At 34.9% G+C, this 20102-nt stretch overlaps 1 protein-coding gene across 1 annotated transcript; it reads right to left on the bottom strand.

Moving 5' to 3' along the window:
• Positions 1-5571: 5571 nt before the first annotated feature.
• LOC106132249 (activating signal cointegrator 1 complex subunit 2 homolog) lies at positions 5572-16718 on the bottom strand. The gene is made up of 3 exons (XM_060947607.1): positions 16646-16718; positions 9016-9280; positions 5572-7170 (listed from the first exon to the last, which is right to left on the bottom strand). Exons 1-3 carry the CDS (start codon positions 16658-16660, stop codon positions 6656-6658), a joined length of 795 nt encoding a protein of 264 aa, XP_060803590.1. The 5' UTR covers positions 16661-16718; the 3' UTR covers positions 5572-6655.
• Positions 16719-20102: the final 3384 nt, after the last annotated feature.

Here is a 20102-nt window from a genome sequence, read left to right as displayed (position 1 = left end):
TAATCCCAGGAACTACTGGTTCGAATTGAAATAATATTTTTGTGTTGAATAGACCATTTATCGAGGAAGGCTTTAGGCTTTATAACATCACGCTCCAACTATTAGGAGCGAAGAAATAACGGGAAATGTGTAAAAAACGGGGTGTGGGTGTAAAAAAATCATTTATCTTTGAGGGCTTCAATGATGCCCAAAATAACTATTCCACGCGGACGAAGTCGCGGGCACAGCTAGTTGTTTTATGAAATGTTAAAAAATTAAATGTTATTTAACAAATTCAATGAAATATTACGAAACATCGATTTCACACGGTGCGCTCCGCGACCTTGGGGGTTTCTCGTAGAAATCCAGATTCAGGACGCGCTGTATTACTGTGATTGTGACACAATTGGCAGCCCTAATGATTCAGGGTTGCCAACTTATCAATTTGTAAATTGTTTTTGTTCCGTTACAAATAAATACGAAAGTTTGTGTGCCGTGTGGATTGCCGGCTCTTTAGAATAGGACCATCACATCTATTTCCCATGGATGTCGTAAAAGGCGACTAAGGACATACATACATATGGTCACGTCTATATCCCTTGCGGGGAAGACAGAGCCAACAGTCTTGAAAAGACTGAATGGCCACGTTCAGCTGTTTGGCTTGGTGATAGAATTGAGATTCAAATAGTTACAGGTTGCTAGCCATCGCTTAAAAAAGAATCCCAAGTCTGTAAGCTTATCCCTTAGTCGCCTTTTACGACATCCATGGGAAAGAGATGGAGTGGTCCTATTCTTTTTTGTATTGATGCCGGGAACCACACGGCACTAAGGAATAGGCAAATAAACTTGGGATACTTTTAAGCGATCGTCTAGCAACCAGTCACTATCTGAATCTTAATTACATCGTTAAGCCATACAGCTGAACAAGGCCTTTCAGTCTTTTCGTTACAGTTATCGGCTCTGTCTACTGTTAGAGATAAAGACGTGATTATATATCTGTACTTATGTACATAAGGAGTTGAATTGGGAACTATCTTTTTCTAAAATGGGTTAAATCGTGCCAAGTTCAGGTCATAGAAATGTCCAAGCAGTCAACCTCGCGGCGGCATTCTTGACAAAGGTCAGCATTCAGTGCAACTATCTCTAAATACAAACTGCATCAATTTATTCACATTACGAGAACAAAGAAGAAAAATGGATAGAAAAAATACATACATATGGTCACGTCTATATCCGTTGTGTGGTTGACAAAGCCAACAGTCTTGAAAAGACTGATGGGCCACGTTCAGCTATTTGGTTTAATGATAGAATTGAGATTAAAATAATGACAGGTTGCTAGCCCGTCGCGTCGCCTAAAAAAGAATCCCGAGTTTGTAAATCTATCCCTTAATCGCCTTTTACGACATCCATGGGAAGGAGATGGAGTGGTCCTATTATTTTTTGCCGGGAACCACACGGCAAAAATACAAAAAAGAATAAATAGATTTTAAATATAATTAGTACATAATATAAATTACAAAAAATTATGGTGTTTATCACCGGGTGACTGACTGACTGAAAGTGCATCCGTAACGATACCTACTTCGGTCTTGTAGTTGGGAGTTCATTGGAGTGTCGTCAATTCTCTAAATATATTCTTGTTTTTATTTTTATTAAGAAGGCTTCGAAAAACGCAGCCCATAAAAAGGACTGCCATTAACATTAACGTAGGCAGAATCATTCAAATTACCTTACCAACCTACTCTTGTTACTCAACCTACTCTACCATAACTGTAGCGGGGACGATAGTTCGGGCTCGACCGCCACCAAAGGGAAGATCATCCGCCAGGCTATATGTGATGCCTGGGGAACCGCGCGACAGACGATGTTGAGTCGGAAGTTGTATATATAGCTCCAATCCGTAAAATCTTTGCTTGCGCGATTTAGGTTTTGTCGCTGTTTTTGACTGATAGCGTCGCGTGATTTAATTTTTTATTGTTGTGACTTGTGGCGTATAGATATCGCCACAAGTATATATAACTACCTTACATATATTATCAAAAGGTCTAACTTTTTTTTGACTGAGTATGTTAAAAGAAAGACGCCGCGTCATTGGTCGAAATACCACATGAATGATATCAATAAATTGCAATCTGAACGCGGAAGGCGCCGCGGCCGTGAAACTACTTTCATGAGAGACAGACACACATACAGACAGACATGTATAAATACATATATTGTCTTGTATGCGTAGTATAAAGAACTCGCTCATGCGCGGGACTTCGCTCCAGACATATCCGTAATTCGTTAAGCAATGACTTCTCTTCAACACAAATTCTGTAACCTTCGGATCTACTAATATTTATTTGCCAACTAATTGTAGGTACGTTGGTCTTAAAATTAAGAATCGAGCTTATAACTTAGCAAACTTTTACATGCATGGCAATAAGCGACGCCCAATTTACTTTAAAAGTATTTTTACTTAAATTTACTTACAGTGTAAGTCACAAGAATAAAATCACTAACTCTTAAACTATAGCAATAACATAAAAAAAAAAAAATTCAACAGAATAGTGTAAGAACATCAAACAACATATTTTAAATAATCCATCCATTATCTGAAAGTATATACTTTTCTTGTGCGGGTTTAAAAAAAACGACGGTCAGAATTTTTTTATAAAGTACTCGTAGTAAACATTTTCCATTTCTGTTCGATTAATCAAGTCTGTGCAAAATAATTCAGGGCGTGGCCGCCTGTGTCGCTAGTTGCCAACAAAATGAAGGCGCTAAGAGTTTTTGAAGTCTCGGTGACCTTACTTACTGTTATTACTGACATAAATATAAAAATTTCACGTCTTTAACCCATACGGGGTAGACAGATTCAACAGCAACAGGAAAGCTACGAGCAGTTTATGATAGTATGTGTCAGGTTGCTAGTCCATCGCTTAAATATGGAATCACAAGTTTTGAAGCTAATCTACTTTCATCTACCTACTTACGTTAAATATATACTTTTGGTGTTAGAATTGTGGAAAAAATTTGGAAATTAGATGTAATTTATTAACTTTGTACGATTACCTTCTCTTTTGCAACAAAAGACAAGTAATTGGAACTGAACCAAAAAATCACAAGCATGTTATTTGATCAAAATGTTTTCTATCTTTATATCTAACAGGATAGACAGAGCCAACAGTCTCAAAAATACTCTAAAAGTCTTCATTCAGCTGGAAAATTATTGTTTAATTTGCAAAAAATATGAATAAAACAAAAATAAATATATAGAAAAAAATCTTTAAATAATTACTATAAAAAAGAAGACACATTTACTTATGGTACCTATATACAGTTATATGGTTGACAAATAATTGGTACAGATTTAATTCCATTTATACCGACCTTGCGACTCACACTTGACATTTTTGACAGTTACTTACTGGACGAGTGTATGCGGAACTGCGCCAATAATTCATGAAAATATTCCTCTATTTTTTGTTTTGTTGTAAATACTGTGATTTTATTATCGTGACTTGCAGAAAACTATGGATGAAGCTAATTAAGTATGTAGGGATCGTGGTAAATGGAAACACGTATCCTATCCCTACGGGAAAGAGGCGTGATATGTATGTTTATTAAGGGATTTTATCTAAAGGAAAGAAATTTTGTAATAGTTCCCGCAAAGTTAAATTATTAGAGCTAGCTTTCGCTTGTTTATTCGTAACACAACAAACTAAAAAAATACAATAAAAAATTCTTGTTTGTCCTGGCTTTTAGTTCCCGGCACCAATAATAAAAAAGAATCGGACCACTCCATCTCGTTCCTATGGATGTCGTAAAAGGTGACTAAGGGATAGGCTTATAATCTTGGGATTCTTCTTTTAGGCGATGGGCTAGCAACCCGTCACTATTTGAATCTCAATTCTATCACTAAGCCAAACAGCTGAACGTGGCCTATCAGTCTTTTCAAGACTGTTGGCTCTGTCTACCCCGTAAGGGATAAAGACGTGACTATATGTATGCATGCATTCTTACTACCTTAGAGAGGAGCCCAGGATAAGCCGTTGATCCTGGATTGGGTGAGTCAGGCTTTTACACAAAGCGAATCAATTATTTATGTCCAATAATATAGTAATATTAAACTGATTATTTCTCTCCGCTTTTCTCCTTCTATCTTCTGTAGGAATAACTTACATTGTAACTATACGTCCTACAATGAATATAATAAAATGCATTCAGAAACTCTTGTCTAGCATTGGCATGACACCCTCCAGGTATGTAAGGTCAGCAACTTCGCGACCGGATGCTGATCAGCGCCCACGTTTCCGACAGTTACCGCCATTAATATCACTCTAATTATATGACACTTAAGTATTCGGATGTTTTTCAAAATGCTACGAATTGTGCGTTGAGTACCTATTTGTATCGCCTTGGAAGTCCATAAAAATATAGAGTGTGCCGTGTGATTCCCGGCACAAAAAAAAAAGATTAGGACCACTCCATCCCGTTCACATGGATGTCGTAAAAGGCGACTAAGGGATAGGCTTATAAACTTGGGATTTCCTCTTTTAGGCGATGGGCTAGCAACCTGTCACTATTTGAATCTCAATTCTATCATTAAGCCAAACAGATGAACGTGGCCTATCAGTCTTTTCAAGATTGTTGGCTCTGTCTACCCCGCAAGGGATATAGACGTTATTATATTTATGTAAGACTTATTTTAAATTAATATTGATGCATTTCAGCCTGTTGACATTACCTTTAGTTGTCTGTGTCCGGGTTCAATAATCGTAATAGGTTATTTTTTATAACCTTTTTTTTACCGAAACCTCACTTCCTTATAATTTGTAAAGGCTGATCTGTAAAATTAAGTCCTCGGCAAAATAGGTACTTTGTTTATTTGTAATATCGGTTTTGCACAGAAATTTACACAGTTACAAGAGATAATACATCGCTAAGAAAGAAATAAATCACTTGCAATGGCGAACTTATCCCATAAAGGGATCACTTCCAGTCAACCGGAAATCATAATCAAAAAACGCCAACGGGTATTAATTAATCCATAGATATGAGGTTGTAATCGAAACTAATGTCAGGACGCCATATTAGCAATGCCAAATATCGGTGGACTCTCACAAAGGTTTGGAAAATAAAATGTAGGTAATTTAAGTAAAATCCGTATTTCGCTTAAGTCTATTTTTATCTATTAAGTATTACAAAAAAAAACTGAGAGTGCATCAAATGTGTACAGCAACGATAAAATAAAAGTAATTATTTAAATTTGATGAAGCTTAGGTATTATGGGGAATAATTAATTGTTAATTTTATTTAATTATTTTTCTTTTGCTTGCCTTGTAAAGAGCCCAGACGCCTTTTAACATGATTCTCGATTGGGTAAGTCCAGCTTAATTTTAATATATTAATTAACTATTAAATTAGTGTTTAACAATTATACGCCGCTCTGCCAGAATCCACATGGTTGAATATTTCTCCTTTACTAAATATACCTATTAGATAAGCATCAATTGATTACGCATCAAATTTAGGACACTTTACGAAACCAGGAAAAGAAAACAGTCATTATTTATATAACAATTCGTTTAATCTATTTACAATCCGTGCACGTTGTACTTTGACAATCGACGGCCATTTTGTATTCAATGGGCGCGAAAATTAGTTCTTTATTGTTTGCTGTACATTTGTTACATAACACCGTTTACAAACATTTTATCAGATAGATATTTAAGTGATGATATAATTAAAAATATTGATATTACTTTGGTAATTGCAAATACACGTTACATTGTTACTAAGTATTGTAAGTATTTTAAATGAATTAAATTCGTTGATTGAAACTCTTCTTTTAGGCGATGGGTAAGCAACTCAAATCGTTAAACCTAACAGCTGAACGTGGCCTATCAGTCTTTTCAAGACTGTCGGCCCTGTCTACTCCGCAAGGGATATAGACGTTATTATTTGTAGGTATGTATACAAATTAGTAACTATTATATGATTTATTTTTAATGAATTATCAAAATTATGTATATAATGTTATAATATTAGGAAGATTTGAAGATAGTAGAAAATAGCAGAAAATAACATGAATAATAATATTTTTAGTCAAAAATATTGAAGGCCTCAACATTTTCATAAAATTTTAGTAATAGCTAAAATAATTTACGAAGTATTAAATCACGAAGTATAAAAATTAAAGCTACGTTTTCCAATAATTATACAAAATATACTGACTAGCACTAAACAATATTTACAATACATCGATTTTACTTCGCATCGCTTTGGGATACTCTTAAATACGTATAGTTTTAATAAACCAAAAACTCGTTTTATGACACTTATTTGATCCAAATCACTTGAGCTGAATTTTAATATTTGGTTTTAAAAGTGCAATTAAATTTTCAGGGGCTGTTATAAAAACATATTCATACTTAATTAATATTAAATATTGTTTAATATAATATTATCCAGTATTTTAGTTATTTTTATTTATTCTTTTCCCTAAATTGTGGTTTTTATCTATATCAATTTTTAACTTAAAAAAAAATTAAGTAATTTTTTAATTTCTTTTGCTTGAATTTATTTATTGTATTTTTTTTATTTAAGGTCAAGTTATTTCATCTAACTCATTCGTGATTTGAATCATTGCAATGTCAAAAATACCATTCACATATTAATTATTTATTTCTTAACCAGTGAAATTAATCGTGTAAGAGCCTGTGTTGGGGTCGAAATTCTGCGCCGGGTGACCCACGAACGGGTTATAATTTTGTGTCTGATAATTCTGAGGCTGATAATTCTGAGGCTGATAGTTCTGATACTGGTTTTGATATTGATTATACGGTTGCGCAGTGAACGCCTGATAAGAGAACTGTGGTTGTTGGTGGTAGATTTGGCTCTGTGGTCTCTCTCTTGGGAACTGCTGTGGCGATTGGCTGAAGGTATTGGTTTGCTGGGTGTAAAGCGGTGCTGATCTCAACTGGGACGGTTGCTGGTAGGGTTGGTACTGTGGTTCGGGCTGGGCAGTGGGTTGTGCTGGCTGCAGGAACTGCTTGAAGGTGGGCCTGGTGGCTTTGCCGTTGTATTTGGGGTCCTCGTAGATCTTGGGGTCCTCTCTGTATTGCCCGTCGTCCTCCTGGCCGTCGGTCAAAGCGTTGCTGGGGTTGTCGTTCAATGTCGGCGGTGGTACCATGATGCCGGCACCTGAAATTGAGATATCTGTATTGTCTGTACTAATATTATAAAGCTAAAGAGTTTGTTCGTTTGTTTGTATGTTTGTTTGAACGCGCTAATCTCAGGAACTACTGGTTCGAATTGAAAAAATCATTTTGCGTTGAATAGACAATTTATCGAGGAAGGCTAAGCTATATAACATCACGCTGCAACTATTAGGAGCGAAGAAATAATGGAGAATGTGAAAAAAAAACGAGAGAAATTATTCATCCTTGAAGGCTTCAATGATGCCCAAAATAACTATTCCACGCGGACGAAGTCGCGGGCACAGCTAGTAATGTATAAAGAATAAACTATTGCATTGATTGACAATTCATCAATGTCTTCCAAGGTCCAAGCTTTCTATTTGCCTATGTCACATTTGTATTCAAGGTGCAAAAAAGTAAGGTATTATAACCCTGCAAATTAGTCGGTTTAGAAATTGTAAACAACGAATACCAACTTAGCGTTAAACAATTCACAGTATTAATTAAATTAATAGCTCAATTAGTACATCTTCAAATGACTGAGCTAGGTGCTTACATGCTTTTTGCCGGGAACCAGAGCATGAAGGTAATGTTGCGTCATGTAAATAAATGTTTAGATGTGTAACCTTTTTTTTATAAATTTTGCAATCAAATTCGTAATGTTATGATGATTATATTAACATTGATATGTAATAAATTATCGTTGCAAGTACAAGAGAATTGAACAGGAAAATTGAACAGATTTATAATTTTTTTTATTAATAAAAAAAACAGATTAGACGAAGGATCAGTCGCCTCGTCTCATGACAAGAAGGCTGGCTGCTTTTAACTAAAACCCCAAAGGATTCTTTAGATTTTTTTATCGTTTTTCATTTAGTTACAAGTTCAGCGAGATTTTTAAAATTCCTTTCCCTAATTTTTTTTCTTTTAAAGGATTACCGGCATCGTTCCGTGTAGTTTCCGGCACCAATAGGAAAAAGAATAGGACCACTCCATCTCTTTGTGTCATAAAAGGCGACTAAGGGATAGGCTTACAAACTTGGGATTCTTATTTTAGGCGCCAGGCTAGCATCCTTTTTAAGACTGTTGGCTCTATCTACCCCGCAAGGGAAATAAACGTGACCATATGTATGTATGTTGAATCTGAATTCTATCATAAAGCCAAGCTGTACGTGGCCTATCAGCCTTTTTAAGACTGTTGGCTTTGTCTACCCCGCAAGGGATAAAGACGTGCTTATAATGTTTGTAAAGTATGTTCATTATTATTTAAATAAGAACTCAAATACAACAAAGTTTTCAAATTAATCCGAATACTATGTAGAACAAACCTATACCTACGACTTTTCAAAGCCACACATCTGGATGTAAGCGACCATTTTGTAACCGCCCCAGATAAATGGTTACTTATTTGGAAATTACCCAGCGGTCAAAGTCAACAAGCACACTGACATTAGTCGTTAGAGTTGCTCATGAGAAAAAAAAAGTTTATAACATTGCTTTGAACAAAATGACCAACGTTTTACCAAATAATCTATTAAGTTATACAAGCCGTGTGGTTTCCGGTTTACCAATACAAAAAAGAATAGGACCACTCCATCTCTTTCCCGTGGATGTCGTAAAAGGCGACTAAGGGATAGGCTTACAAACTTGGGATTCTTATTTAAGGCGATGGACTAGCGACCTGTCACCATTTGAATCGCAATTCTATCATTAAGCCAAACGGCTGAACGTGGCCATTCAGTCTTTCCAAGACTGTTGGCTCTGTCTACCCCGCAAGGGATATAGACGTGACCATATGTATGTATGTATGCCCTCGGAATCCTCTCTAAAATACAATCAAAATTCCCACCTTGAGGTTCAAATCCTCTCTTACTGCTAGCTCCGTATGATATCTCTCTCAATTTTCCACTCTCGTCAACATATCCATACTTCCCGGCCACATCTCCATTGGGATACTTCGTCTCAATCTTGAAGGAGCCATCGGCCGCTTCATAGCCATAGCTGTAGGAGCCATCGTCATTTTGTCGGTTAATCTGCTTCAGGATCGGTACAGGAGTAGTTGTTGGCCCGTTCTGGCATTGGATTAGGAGCCATGCTGAGCAGAATATGAGGGTCTGGAATGAGGAAGAATTTTATCATTTACATGTTTATTTATTATGTGCCGTGTGGTTCCCGACACCAATACAAGTGTCGTATTGTTCCCGGCACCAATACAAAAAAGAGAAGGACCACTCCATCTCTTTCCCATGGATGTCGTAAAAGGCGACTAAGGGCTAGGCTTACAAACTTGGGATTCTTTTTTAGGCGATGGATTAGCAACCTGTCACTATTTAAATCTCAATTCTATCTTAAAGCCAAATAGCTGAACGTGACCTATCAGTCTTATCAAGACTGGCTCTGTCCACCCCGCAAGGGATATAGACGTGATTATATGTATGTATTGTTTAATATATGCCTACAAAAAACTTTAAACAATACGCAGGCAAAACTGCAGGTAGGTATCAATTTATTTACTTTTATTTTTATTTTAAAGCGTGTTTAGTGAAAGTAACAGCCGGTTTGTGTTACAAAACATGTTTCAAATATCTCGGCCAAGTTCAAGGTTGTTATGGTATCGTTTCAGTAATTGGATAATAAAGATTTTTGATTCTGTAAGCGGATATATATAAATAGGGTTGTCAAATACGTTCGAATCTCAATTCTATTATCAAGCCTTTGTCAAGTTGAACATGGCCTATCATTCTTTTCAAGAGTGTTTGCTCTGTCTATACTATGTAAGGGATATAACCTTGCTGGGTAGACAGAGCCAACAGTTTTATAAAGACTGATAGGCCACCTTCAACTGTTTGGCTTAATGATGATGATTCAAATTGTGACAGTTTGCTAGCCCATCGCCTAAAATAAGAATCCCAAGTATATAAGTCTATCCATTGGTCGCCTTTTACGAAGTCCATGGGAACGTGATGGAGTGGTCCTATTCTTTTCCTGTACAATATCGAAATGCATTACTAAACCTTATAAACATGTATAAGGAAGTGCAGTAAATGCATGTTGCGGTTATTTGAATTTGTTCAAAAAATAATAATTTTACATTTTTCTGGGTTTTCTTTTAATTATTGAGGTGATTATATGTATCCTATATATATGTAGGTATATTGTTTATTTATTGTAGTTTTAATGTAAGTATATTATAATTATTTTATTTTATATTTTGTGTAGGTATAAATATTCTGTTTATTTAGTTTGACCCTAAATTAAGTTCTCTGTCATAAAGGTCTCTGTCTGTCTGGTTGACTGGTAGATAAATGCTTCGTCCGCCAATTGTGCTATACATTTGTATTTTGTGCAATTAAGTTTAAATAAATAAAAGTAAATAAATATATGTACATATATGTATGTATGTGTATGTACGTTATTGTATGATATTTTCGCACGGTTCAATTCACATGCAAGGCGCTTTTATGCTTAGATAATTTGCAGCTCGGCTCATTACGTTAATATCAGTTATATTACTCTGTTTCTGATTGAAAATCTTGATAATTGTTATTCTTTTATATGACTGTGGCTATATTTAGCATTTTTAGATTTTTTCAATTCGAACCATAGTTTCTGAGATTAGCGCTTTCAAACAAACAAACAAACAAACAAACGCTTCAGCTTTATAATATTAGTATAGATAGTTATGCGTCCAATACCTATTGGTATCAACATAATAGCCTGTACAGTACTTAGTGATGTATAACACAATCGTATAGTTTTACAATATCAAGTTGAATTCAAGGCGATTGGACATTCACTATTTGCGTGGCCATTGCCCATGCAAAAGTTGATCAGGAAAAATATCTATGATCGTTTGAAATGTCACACAGCTACATTAGTTTGAATGCTAACCGATGCTCTTACGGTGAGGGATAACATCGTGAGGAAACCTGCACTTTTGGAATGTGTCACCATGATTCAAACTGAGTTAGTTTAACGGCTTAATTATAGAATTGACATTCAAATAGTGACAGGTTGCTAGCCCATCGCCTAAGAAAGAATCCCAAGCTTGTAAGATTATCCCTTAGTCGCCTTTTACGACATCCATGGGAAAGAGATGGAGTGGTCCTATTCTTTTTTGTATTGGTGCCGGGAACCGCACAATCATAGTTCAGCTATAGAGCCTAAATGTGACCATTGAATCTTGCGAGTTGTTACTATTAACTCTGTCTACCCCGTCAAGGAAATAGGACATGGTATTACGTGTATGAATGTAGTTCTGTTACTACTGTCTTCAAATTGACCACACCTTATTTCTCTTTCAACACAAGCCAAGCCAGCGGCTTTTCTTAATATGATTTTCAATGTTGATAATGGTACTATTAAGTAACACAAGATCAATAATTGACTTTAATTACTTTTCAATCAAACTTTGTTGTCCGTTACTTAAATAAATAGCTTTAAATTGTTTTATCTGTACATCTATACTAATATTATATAGCTGAAGAGTTTGTTTGTTTGAACGCGCTAATGTCTGGAATTACTGGTTCTATTTGAAAAATTCTTTGCATTGAATAGACCATTTATCGAGGAAGGTTTTAGGCTTTATAACATCACGCTGCAACTAAATAAGGAGAATTAATGAAAAAAGAAATAATGGAAAATGTGAAAAACACTGGGAAAATTATTCATCCTTGAGGGCTTCAATGAAAGAGATGAAGTGATCCGTTTCTTTTTTCTTTTGGTGCCGGGAACCACACGACACGATGTATATTCATACATTCATACATACATATAATCACGTCTATATCCCTTGCGGGGTAGACAGAGCCAACAGTCTTGTAAAGACTAATAGGCCACGTTCAGCTGTTTGGCTTTAAGATGGAATTGAGATTCAAATAGTGACATGTTGCTAGCCCATCGCCTTAAAGAAGAATCCCAAGTTTATAAGCCTACCCCTTAGTCGCCTTTTACGACATCCATGGGAAAGAGATGGAGTGGTCCTATTCTTTTTTCTATTCGTGCCGGGAACCACACGACACGATGTATATTCATATCCTTCAAATTTAAATAAGCTCGCAATTAGGCCTACGTCGTAAGACAAGTAAAATACAGGTTAAGTAACATTGCTCTTAATAACTTCCCTTTGCATCACTTAGTTCGCTCATAAACAAAATCTAATTAATATGCGGCCAAGTAAAAAATGACCTTTCTCAGTATGAGTTGTCGACCACATTCCTACACTTTAATTATATGCAGTGTGTACTTGTATGTTTAGGTTATGTTGAATAAATCGTAATTTTTTTGTATTTAAATGGTGTGATATAAATGCTTTTAAATTTTGGATTCCTTTTTTAGGCTATGGGCTAGCAACCTGTCACTATTTGAATCTCAATTCTTTCATTAAGCGTTACAGCTGAACGTGGCCTATCAGTCGCAAGGGATAAAGACGTGATTATATGAATGAATGAATAAATGTATATTTAATTTACAAATGAGAAGATAATATTGTTAAGGGAGTCCCCTTAGAGGTCTCTGGGGGACTCCTTTTACAAAATTATCTAAGTTATTTTATATTATATAAGTTGAATTCATAACACTATCTACATATAACTAATATTATAAATGCTGACATTAGTCTGTCTATATGTCTGTCTGATACGCTTTGAAGCTAAGCCATAATAGTTAATTACACATAGACAAATTTTCAGCCGAAATTCTTGCAGAAACGATAGTTTTTTTTTATAGAAAAAATAACTAAGTACTTATCAACTTAATAATTGAAAAATAGAATTATCAATCACTGCATAGATTTTGCTATTTAAAGCAACAGACGATGTCGCCGGCAACGGCTAGTATTAACATTAAAAGTATGAAGGTTTAAAATTGCTTCAGACGGAATCCGTAACAAATCCAATGGCATATCGAACTATCTAAATGGAATACCAATACGATATTAGTATGCGGACACCTACGCAGTTTGGGCAACGCCGGGCGCTTGGCCTAGTTAAATTACACAATGTTATCCAAAACAATAGAATATAGCATTTGAAGAATTTCGCGAGGATAAGCGTCCAGTGTGAAGTGTGCCTTATGTTAGACATTTGTAAAACATAACTATTTTAGTTTTAGATTAATTAGATATGATAAAGATGTATGTATTAAATCGTCCAATTTTACTCTCATAAGAATGAAATAAGTACACCTTTGCCCGCTTTTGTTTTCATTTTCGTGGGAATATCAACAATAAAGTATTCACTATGTTACTCCTGAATATTTAGTCTGTCTTAGTGCACAATTTCTTAAAAATCGATCCAATTGTTTGGTTTTTAAGTAATTGAAATCATGCTATTTCCAGTAAAAATGTATAGTTTATTATTTCACATAAGGAAACAATTTTTTTTAATGCGCAGAGATTACTACGATCACGGCACCACATTTTAATTTCAGTGTAAGATATACCTTAAACAAACTATGGAACAACAAAACAGGGAACTCAATGCAATATCACTTGATTCCTGATGATTGATAAGAATACAACAAAAATACGGATAGATACGTCGTGTGTTCACCTTTTAAAGCCGCTGAAAGCTTTCAGGCGAAGAATATTAACGAAGTTTTCAAAGGTTTCTGTTGGATCTTATAGTATCATCCACTGTCATATTTCTAAATAGCTTTTGTGGGGAGTAAAGAAAGGGTGAGTTATTTGAAAAAGCAAATACCTACACCCGATAGTGGTGGTAGTACCCTTAAGACATGTTTTTTCACGAAGCGACTTTGGTCTGACTTCCGCAAGCTTTGCATTGGAACATAACCCTTATCCTACTAATATTATAAATGCGAAAGTTTGTGAGGATGTCAATATGGATGTTTGTTACCCTGTCACGCAAAAACCAATGAAGCGATTACGATGAAATTTGGTATGTAGGTAGCTGAAGACCCAGAATAACATATAGGCTACTTTTTATCCCGGAATTCCGACGGGATAGATTCCACGCGGACGAAGTAGCGGGCGGCCTCTAGTTGGATCATAATAGTGAGTTCATATATTTCTTTTCTCTCGTTATTTATGTCGGTAGCGGCCACAAATTACTGGAATGCAAAATGCACAAGTATTTCTATGGGCGTTGGCGATTGACGCAATTTCTGAGCTTTTAAACTAGATCAGCTGACCGAGAGTAAGATATTACGTTCATATTTCCTAGGCTTTTGCTTTTAATTTCAGAATTTTTATTAGGTTATTAATAACTGTAAAACAGTAAACTCAGGAACTATGGATTACTGCGTGCTGTGATCCCTACAGACTTCACCCGCTTCTTCCACACTTATCACTTTTTTCATGCTTATTCGACATTACTTATGGCTCCAAGCGTGATGTATGTATGTATGTATACTTAGTGTAATTAGATAGGGAAAGAAATATTGGCTGGACGTGACAAAAGATGATATGCGATCAAAAGGACTGAAAACCGAAGACCGAAAAATGTGGGGGGTGAAATATCAGTGCCGTGTGGTTCCCGGCACCAATACAAAAAAGAATAGGACCACTCCATCTCTTTCACATGGATGTCGTAATAGGCGACTAAAGGATAGGCGTACAAACTTGGGATTCTTTTCTAGGCGATGGGCTAGCAACCTGTCACTATTTGAATCACAATTCTATCACTAAGCCAAAGAGCTGAACGTAGCCATTCAGTCTTTTCAAGACTGTCGGCTCTGTGTACCCCGCAAGAGATATAGACGTGACAATATATATGTAGAAAAATATCAGAAGGCGGACCCCGGGCTCTCAGCACATCGGTGGAGGGTGCAGTACAGCCGAGAACACGCAATGAGAGTGAGAGAGAGATTATTCCAGTATACCGGCATCATTCCTGTACATACATATAACCACGTCTTTGTCTTTTACGGGGTAGGCAGAGCCAACAGTATCGTAAATATTGAAAGGCCACGTTGAGCATTTTCACATTTAGCAGAAGTCCTGATTCGTTAAATCGAAAAATTTTTAGACATAGGTCGCAATTTTTTTCGAAAAATAAATCTATGGTGTCGATGCCTCTAGTACATAAACGTTAAAGACCTAGGTATTAGAAAACAACGATGAATATTCTAGAATGTTTAATTAATCTGTATTTAATTTACATCTAAATCTAACTTCCAATACATATTAATGAGATGTAACAATTAAACTTGTCATGACATTAAAATATTTGTTTTGGAATTACACTAGCTTTGCCTCGAAGCTTCGTTCTTGTGGGAATATGAACTGGGACTCCCATTTTGGAGGTACCAATAGGTAATAATAGATATCGAAGTATTTCTTCAGATGTGTAATGCATTATCCAAAAAAAGATCTTTATCATGAGTAAAGTCTCTAAAAGCATCCTTATTTATTAAGTTTAGAGCCTAGGGCCTGCTTTCAGATATTTCTCCTTTCGCTTTAATCCTTTGCATCCTCAGTCCCTTTATTGCACACTAGCTGCGTCCGCGTGGAATAGTTATTTTGGGCATCATTGAAGCCCTCAAGGATGAATAATTTCCCCCTTTTTTCACATTTTCCATTATTTCTTTGCTCTTTATAGTTTCAGTGTGATGTTATGTTTGACGACACGAGATGGAGTTATTCTATTCTTTTTTTTATTGGTGCTAAGAACCATCAGCACATGGATGGCTTAATGGTGGGATTTATATAAAAAAATAGTAACTGGCAACCCATCGGCTAAATTAAGCATCTCATTTATACAAATCTACTAAAATCGGCTACGCCAATTAAATATAGATTTATAGCAGTTTACGTCTTATTGGTTGGCCCAACACAAGAAATGAAAATTTACACAATCCGTGGTAGAAATATTGCAACATAATTGAGACAAATTGTTTATGAGAAGTCATCCTATTGTTGTAATTACTTATATACAATTTATAAATTTATCGTGAGAACTTTTACAGACGACGAAATCTGTGTTTGTTCAAACTTTACCATTTGGGATCAAATGGTAAAGTTTATTTGTTTTTAGTTAAATTCTTTGACACAATAAAGGACAAAGGGAATGCCACAAACGCACTAAGGTACATGCGTTGGTAGGTAACTAGGCATAATTCTTATTAATATCAAAATAATCTGTGCATTTTTCAGTCAACACCCTCCTGACGCTTGTTCTCGTTGCCTATCTACCCTGAGGCAGTAACCCGGGAATGCCCGGGATCCAGTTCCCCTATCACTATAATCCAAGAGTAGATAGGGTAGGTTGTACATAAAGCAATATAATTATATATCAAAGAAATATCTATTATAATTATACGAAAACAAAGAAAATGGTTTTGTGAAAATTAAAATGACGAAATAAACGATATATGTATAACACTTTGCTACCTATATTTTGTATTTTTTTCTTCATTGAATTTATTCAAAACAAAGTTACTTAATTAATTAATAGTTAGAGAACTAATAAATAATTAATATAAGTTTGTTAGTAATCGAAAACAATTTAAAAACTGACCTTCAAAACAAACATGGCGGCGATTCCAAACGTCAAAATTTCCCGCTCTTTTACACAACTATGGCGTCCAACGTCAACAGACTTCTGAATCGCGTTCGTACGCCACTTGTATTTATAATGTCGCTATTTCGCACTCTAAACCGTCTCGTATGCGAAGCCCTACCGTGGTTTTGTAATTCAACACCCCTTTGAATTATATCAGGTGAAATAAGAATTGACGCATCGAATTTTCGCGCTATGTGCGTTGGGAAATGGTTTTTAGAGCGGATATAATGCGTTAATTATGGATCTAGTTATCTTTGCTAATGGTGTTAGTCCAAGATCCCAGAGCCGTAAGACACAACTTATTTTCTAAAGAATGGATCTTTCGATTCTCAGTAGTCTTTCATGTACTTTTAATACCTGCATGTTTGTGAGACTTGCCCGGTGACACCTGCGCAGGTACCAGGCGAGAAAGGGAACTAAAAATCACAGTTACTTAACTTAAATTTTTATGACTGATTTTTATATATATTTTATAGACTATTACTCTGAAGTCATATCAGAGAAGTCAGACGCTTTCCATGCGCCAAAACTTTTGTCAGACGCTTTAAAGCTCTATCAAAAAAAAATTAACTTAATTTATTTTTAAATGTCTGACTTTTATATATGTAATTCAGATAACTATTACAAAGTTGTATTAAATCAGTCAGACAGTTTGTAATGACCAAACACCCCTTAAACACAAGAATTACTCAGCCTCGAGTATGAGCGCGATAGCACAATGCGCATGCGCGTCAGAGTAAAATATCTAATATTTGAAAAGTACTTACTGTTTTCAATTTCATATTTTTGCATATCTATTCAAATACGATGAAATTTATAATTAAAATAATAATTAATCATTTTTAAAATAATATAATATATTGCATACTAGCTGTTGCCCGCGACGTCGTCCGCGTAAAGTTCGAGTTGAATCTTAATCATACAGTCTGATACAGACAGACAAAAAATGTAAAAAAAAATTCTCTATTTGTTTCAGTCAAAATATTAAATGTACAGACAAAATATTTTTACCGTATGATTATATGTAGTATATTGATTTTCAGTTTTTTTAATAAATACTCAAACAACACAAAAAAAACATTTTTAATAAAAATTAAGTTATTGTTGGGACTCGAACTCGGACCGCCAACTTCACAGTCTCACGAACTAACCACTGGACCATCGAAGCCGTTGCAGTGGTGTCGAAATTAAAGTAGACTACATACATATGGTCACGTCTATATCCCTTGCGGGGTAGACAGAGCCAACAGTCTTGAAAAGACTAAATGGCCACGTTCAGCTATTTGGCTTAATGATTCAAATAGTGATAGGTTGCTCGCCCATCGCCTAAAAAAGAATCCCAAGTTTGTAAGCCTATCCTTTAGTCGCCTTTCACTTATATTTATATGTTATAGGTTTACTATTACTATACTATTTTTTAATTGTTTATGATTTTATTTTTACGGAAAATTCTGCCAGCAACGACAATCTAACTGATGATGAGGACGATGACTGATGAATAAATGATGAAAATTCAAATGATTATTTTGATGATGAAGATGATAAATAGACAATAAAATAATTTTTCAATTGATTAATCATAATTAATTATTTTTTTATTGAAATTATTATAATAGATTTATTTTTTTAAATAAAATAAAAATCATTCTTTTTGAAGGCTATTGCTACAAAAAAATTCATTTTCCCCTATTTATATGCAATATATTATATTATTTAAAAAATGATTAATTATTATTTTAATTTTTTAATTCCTATTCTTTTTTGTAATAGTGCCGTGTGGTTCCCGGCACTATTACAAAAAAGAATAGGACCACTCCATCTCTTTCCCATGGATGTCGTAAAAGGCGACTAAGGGATAGGCTTATAAACTTAGGATTCCTCTTTTAGGCGATGGGCTAGCAACTTGTCACTATTTGAATCTCGGTTCTATCATTAAGCCAAATAGCTGAACGTGGCCATTCAGTCTTTTCAAGACTGTTGGCTCTGTCTACCCCGCAAGGGATATAGACGTGATCATATGTATGTATGTATTATTTTAATTATAAATTTTATCGTATTTGAATAGATATGCAAAAATATGAAATTGAAAACAGTAAGCACTTTTCAAATATTAGATATTTTACTTTGACGCGCATGCGCATTGTGCTATCGCGCTCATACTCGAGGCTGAGTAATTCTTGTGTTTAAGGGGTGTTTGGTCATTACAATCTGTCTGACTGATTTAATACAACTTTGTAATAGTTATCTGAATAACATATATAAAAGTCAGACATTTAAAAATAAATTAAGTTAATTTTTTTTTGATAGAGCTTTAAAGCGTCTGACAAAAGTTCTGGCGCATGGAAAGCGTCTGACTTCTCTGATATGACTTCATAGTAATAGTCTATAAAATATATATAAAAATCAGTCATAAAAATTTAAGTTAAGTAACTGTGATTTTTAGTTACCTTTCTCGCCTGGTACCTGCGCAGGTGTCACCGGGCAAGTCTCACAAACATGCAGGTATTAAAAGTACATGAAAGACTACTGAGAATCGAAAAATCCATTCTTTAGAAAATAAGTTGTGTCTTACGGCTCTGGGATCTTGCTCTATGTTTTATAAGATGAGATACATGAACGTTAACATGAATAATATTATGCAAAGGTTAAATAATATCACTTGTTAATTTTTAGTTCTGCTAGTTTTTCTATTTGTCCCTTTCTCGTAGGAATTACCTCAAAAGTAGGTACCCTAATTGTCTTTTTTCAAGGTCTAACTAAACTAGATTTGTACTTAGATTCATTAAAATTTTATTTAATGGTATATATGTATTTATACTTATTTAAGTAATGTTTTTTTTTAAGAAATTTATTTGCTTGAGGTTTCCGGCACCAATGAAAAAAGAATAGGACCACTCCATCTCTTACTCACGGATGTAAAGGCGACTAAGGGATAGGCTTATAAGCTTGGGATTCTTCATTTAGGTGATGGGCTGGCAACCTGGCACTTTTTGAATCTCAATTCTATCATTAGGCCAAACAGCTGAAAGTGGCCTGTCATTTCAAGACTGTTGACTCTGTCCACCCCGCAAGGGGCCTTTATTATATGGAAGAAAGATGTTATTTTTAGAATAAAAGATATTTCATTATTCAAATGAAACATACATACACACGTCTATATCGCTATATAGCGTATTTATAAATATTTAAAAAAAAGCAGTTACAATTAAAAAAATAACATTTAATCTTTCTTTTTTTTTGTTGTCTCGTCATCATAGGTATTATTTCCTACAATGCAACAAAGACGCATCAATTGTTCCTATATTTCATGTTGTAGTTTTTGTGCCTTGTTAACCAAATTAAACATAAGTTAAGCAGACATCCGTAAGTCTTAAATATCAACTATATATTATTAATAAATGTTTGTACGTTT

This window comes from Amyelois transitella, chromosome 14 (assembly GCF_032362555.1).
Source record: "Amyelois transitella isolate CPQ chromosome 14, ilAmyTran1.1, whole genome shotgun sequence".
NCBI lineage: Eukaryota > Metazoa > Arthropoda > Insecta > Lepidoptera > Pyralidae > Amyelois > Amyelois transitella.
This window is presented reverse-complemented; position numbering and strand designations above follow the sequence as displayed.